Source organism: Anopheles coluzzii, chromosome 3, assembly GCF_943734685.1.
Source record: "Anopheles coluzzii chromosome 3, AcolN3, whole genome shotgun sequence".
Taxonomy (NCBI): Eukaryota; Metazoa; Arthropoda; class Insecta; order Diptera; family Culicidae; genus Anopheles; species Anopheles coluzzii.
Window position 1 is genome coordinate 73,337,907 of NC_064671.1, and position 3,707 is coordinate 73,341,613.

At 42.9% G+C, this 3,707-nt stretch overlaps 1 protein-coding gene and 1 pseudogene across 1 annotated transcript; both read right to left on the bottom strand.

Moving 5' to 3' along the window:
- Positions 1–777: 777 nt before the first annotated feature.
- Positions 778–1,984, bottom strand: LOC120959248 (microfibril-associated glycoprotein 4-like). The gene has a single exon (XM_040382511.2). The coding sequence runs from the start codon at positions 1,938–1,940 to the stop codon at positions 843–845; it is 1,098 nt and encodes a 365-aa protein (XP_040238445.2). The 5' UTR covers positions 1,941–1,984; the 3' UTR covers positions 778–842.
- Positions 1,985–2,227: 243 nt separating this feature from the next.
- On the bottom strand, positions 2,228–3,707 carry LOC120957202 (fibrinogen-like protein A; annotated as a pseudogene).

Below are 3,707 nucleotides of genomic sequence, written 5' to 3' on the forward strand. Positions count from 1 at the left end.
CGTATTCGAGGCTGGAAGCGCAACCATTTCCCCCCCGAACCCCGGTACAGTGTGTCGACGTGAGTCGACAGGGTAAACATTTGCACCGACTGCATTAGGTGGGCAAGATGGAGCAGCAGCAGCAGCAGGGAAAGGTTTTGATTGGCACTCGCGTACGAAGCTGTGCCAGCTTTGGTTCGGAATCGGTGTTACGGTTAGCGTATGCTCACGTGCTTGATGCATGAACTTAGCACGATCCTTGGGGAGGGCGGGAATGGGTGTCGTTTTGTGACGGAACCACAGCACAGTAGTTTGATTGGGTTGATTTTTCTGATTTTATTGGCCGTTTATTGTATGAGGTACTGAAGCTAGACTGGCAGCAAGGGATTGTTGCAAAGGGGGACGAAAAAAAGTAACGAAATGCAATTTTTGGTACCCAAATTACTACATCATTTACACAATTGAACCATATAGTGGAACACCATGAAGTCTGAGCGGTTCATGGGGTCACACTAACGACGATGGATGTGTAGCATTCGGTGGCTGTATAAATTGATGTACACGCAGATTTTACTTTATAAAGTATGAGCATATAAATGATCTAAGACGAGCTAAGAGATGATCAGACAACAGGATATAAAGCATCGCGTAACAAAGCAGATTATTTTTAACAAAAGTAGAGCCAATATTAGATGAATTATCAAACTCGAGATCTTCTTGAAATTTATCTTAAAATAGATCTCGACAGAAGAACCAGTATAGCAGCACACGTTATAAATGCATATGTGATAGTTTGGATATTGGAAGTATCGAATGCAGATAACCAGATTTTTAATTTTATTCGTGTAAATTTGATGTTATGATTATGTTTCACGTATCAGCATTCTAGAATATGCCAATCCCTGGTAAGAAGATTTGTAATGGTACCAACATATAGCTTTTGGGTCCACTTTATCCATATAAACTCCATTCAGATTCGAGTAGTGACACTCTTTGTACCACCATGCTCCCTCGTTCTCGGTAGCGCAGTTTCCACCTGTACTATCATTGTCCCGATCCTTGGTCGAGAACTTCATCCCTTTGTGGTGATCTAATGAATCTCCTGCTGTTCCTGTGTACGTTCCTAGTTTTGCTAGTGGATATTGTTCTGCCTCACTGCCAATCGCAAACTCACTATATCGTGCGTAAACGTAGTTTCCGGAGAAATCTTTCAACTCCACTAATAATTCGTAGGAGCGTGCTGAAGTCAACCAATGTAAACGATCCAAACCAAGCCAAAACTCTCCATCTACAGTTCCGAATCTATTCCGGTACTCGACCCAGTTGCGATAAAAGTCCAACGATCCGTTAAACCGATGCTGAATCACTAGCCAGCCTCCTCCGAAAGTCGTTTGATCGCAGTACCCCAGGAATGGTTCGTCGTTTTCGGTTGGTTGTATCAGATACTTGCCCGATTGCTTCGATGGCTCTTCCTTGCACGAGCGAACGGGGGTTTTCGTCGATGTAGACCAAAAACTGCCCTTGAATTGACCTCGATCTTCCTTTGACGATAGCATTTGGATCTCGTTCCGCATTTGTTCGTGGTTGGCGCAGGCCTCCTGTTGCGAGAGCATTTTATTCGACTGTGTCTTCAGTGCGGTTAGATTGTGACCGATCGCTTGACTCAGTTGGCTTATGGCCCCCGTAACTTCCGACTGCTTCTGGTCGATGGTCCACAATAGTTCATCCATAAGAGTCTCCTGATGGGTCAGCTTCAGCTCGATAGTCTCTCGGTCCTCCTTCATCGCGAGCTCCATTGCGATCAGTTTGTACTGGAGGTATTCTAGCTTGGCTGTAATGACCTCGTATCCAAAGCCTGTGAGGGATGGATGTGAATCATTTTGCTCGATACCGTGCACTTTTGGTGTTGAAAACAAAACTACCACAAGGCACAAAAACACTGAATAAACGTTGATGGTCATTTAGAACCAATTATCACAATGGAATGTGGCTGAGCAATGGCGTATGTGGCTTCTTTTTATAGTGCCGCTTTGTAGGTCTGGTTGGATTGAAATTCTCAAGACAGCAACTGATTCCCACGACTTGGCTTTCAGCACACCATAGTAAGTAAATTATCTGATTGGTCATCTGTGTTCTGCTGTATGCATGAAACGTTTGGATGCGGTCTCAAAAAGTGCGATAACGTATGCAAAAATAATGCGGTCTGCCTTATCAGTCGTTTAGTGTGCTGTTTTAGTTGTGCCTTTTTATTTCAAGTGGCAGGGTCAGTGAGGTTTATTATAACTGTGAATAGATTCTCTTCCATAAATGTGTTGCTTATAGTAGTTTTTTTATTTTAGTAGTGCGATCACGTCTATAACTTCATAAGTTGATGCCTTATCATAACGCACAGCATTCCGGCGTGTCACCAGACGAAGAATGAAGATGCAGCGATAATACACCAAACATATGCAACTGTTAACTGGTTCTGGAAATTCAACTGAGCTTGGAATGGATGCATGTTTGTTTTACTTTATTGATTAAAACGCGTTAAATTTCGCGAACCAACATTCTTGAGTATGCTAAACCCAAATAGGAGGATTTGTAAAAATACCAGCTTATAGATTTTCCACTTGTACTATTCATATAACGACCATTTAGATTTGAAGTGTTAGCACAACTATACCACCAAGCTCCTCCGTATATGGGAGCACAGCTTTTATCGGGATAGTCATCATTGTCCCGATCCTTGGTCGAAAACTTCATCCCTTTATGATATTCTAATCCATCTCTTACTGTTCCTGAAGACAATTTAACCTTATTTAACATATATTGCTCTGCCTCGCTGCCTATTTCGAACTCGCTATGCTGTGCGTAAAAATAGTTTCCATCGAAATCTTTCATCTCAACCAACAGCTCGTGTTGTCGTGCCTGCGTAATACGATGCAAGTGTTCCAAGCCGAGCCAAAACTCTCCATCCAGGTTTCCAAACCCGTTCCGATACTAATCCCAGTTGCGATCAAAGTCCACCGATCCATTAAAACGATACTGGAACACAAGCCAACCTCCTCCGAAACTAGACTGTTCGCAATATCCTATGAAAGGCTCATCGTTTTTAGTAGGCTGTATCAGATACTTGCCCGATCGCTTCGATGGATTGTTCTTGCACGATTGAAACGAAACACTGTGAAGATTTAGGCCAGAAGTAACCATAAATGGAGCCAGGTCTTGCTTCGATAAAAGCATTTGAATCTCATCTCGCATCCGTTCGTGATTGGCGTTGGCGGTCTCCTCAGTGAGCATTTTATTTGTTTGTGTGCTCAGTGCGGTCAGATTGCGGCCAATCGTTTCGCTCAGTTGGCTTACAGCTGTAGACAGCTTCTGGTCGAAGCTCTTCCGATCCTCCTTCATAGCAAGCTCGATCGCGGTCAGCTTGCACTGAATATAGTCCAGTTTCGTTGTTATCATCTCGTACCCAAAGCCGGTGAGGGACGAATTAGCACAGTTTTCGTCGGAGCAGTGGATTTTTGTTGTAAGAAATATTAGTAATAGAAGGTAGAACATTACTTGATGATCACACATGCTGAACTGTTACTTTTACTTCTACCAGAATGACACTGAGGAACGGAGCATACGGCTGGTTTTTTAAAGTACTCCGGCAAGAGGAAAAATAGGAAACAAGGCATAGGAAGCAAAGCTTATCAGTTGTGTAAAGAAGCAAACAAAATGCTCAAAGAAAAAAAAAACAT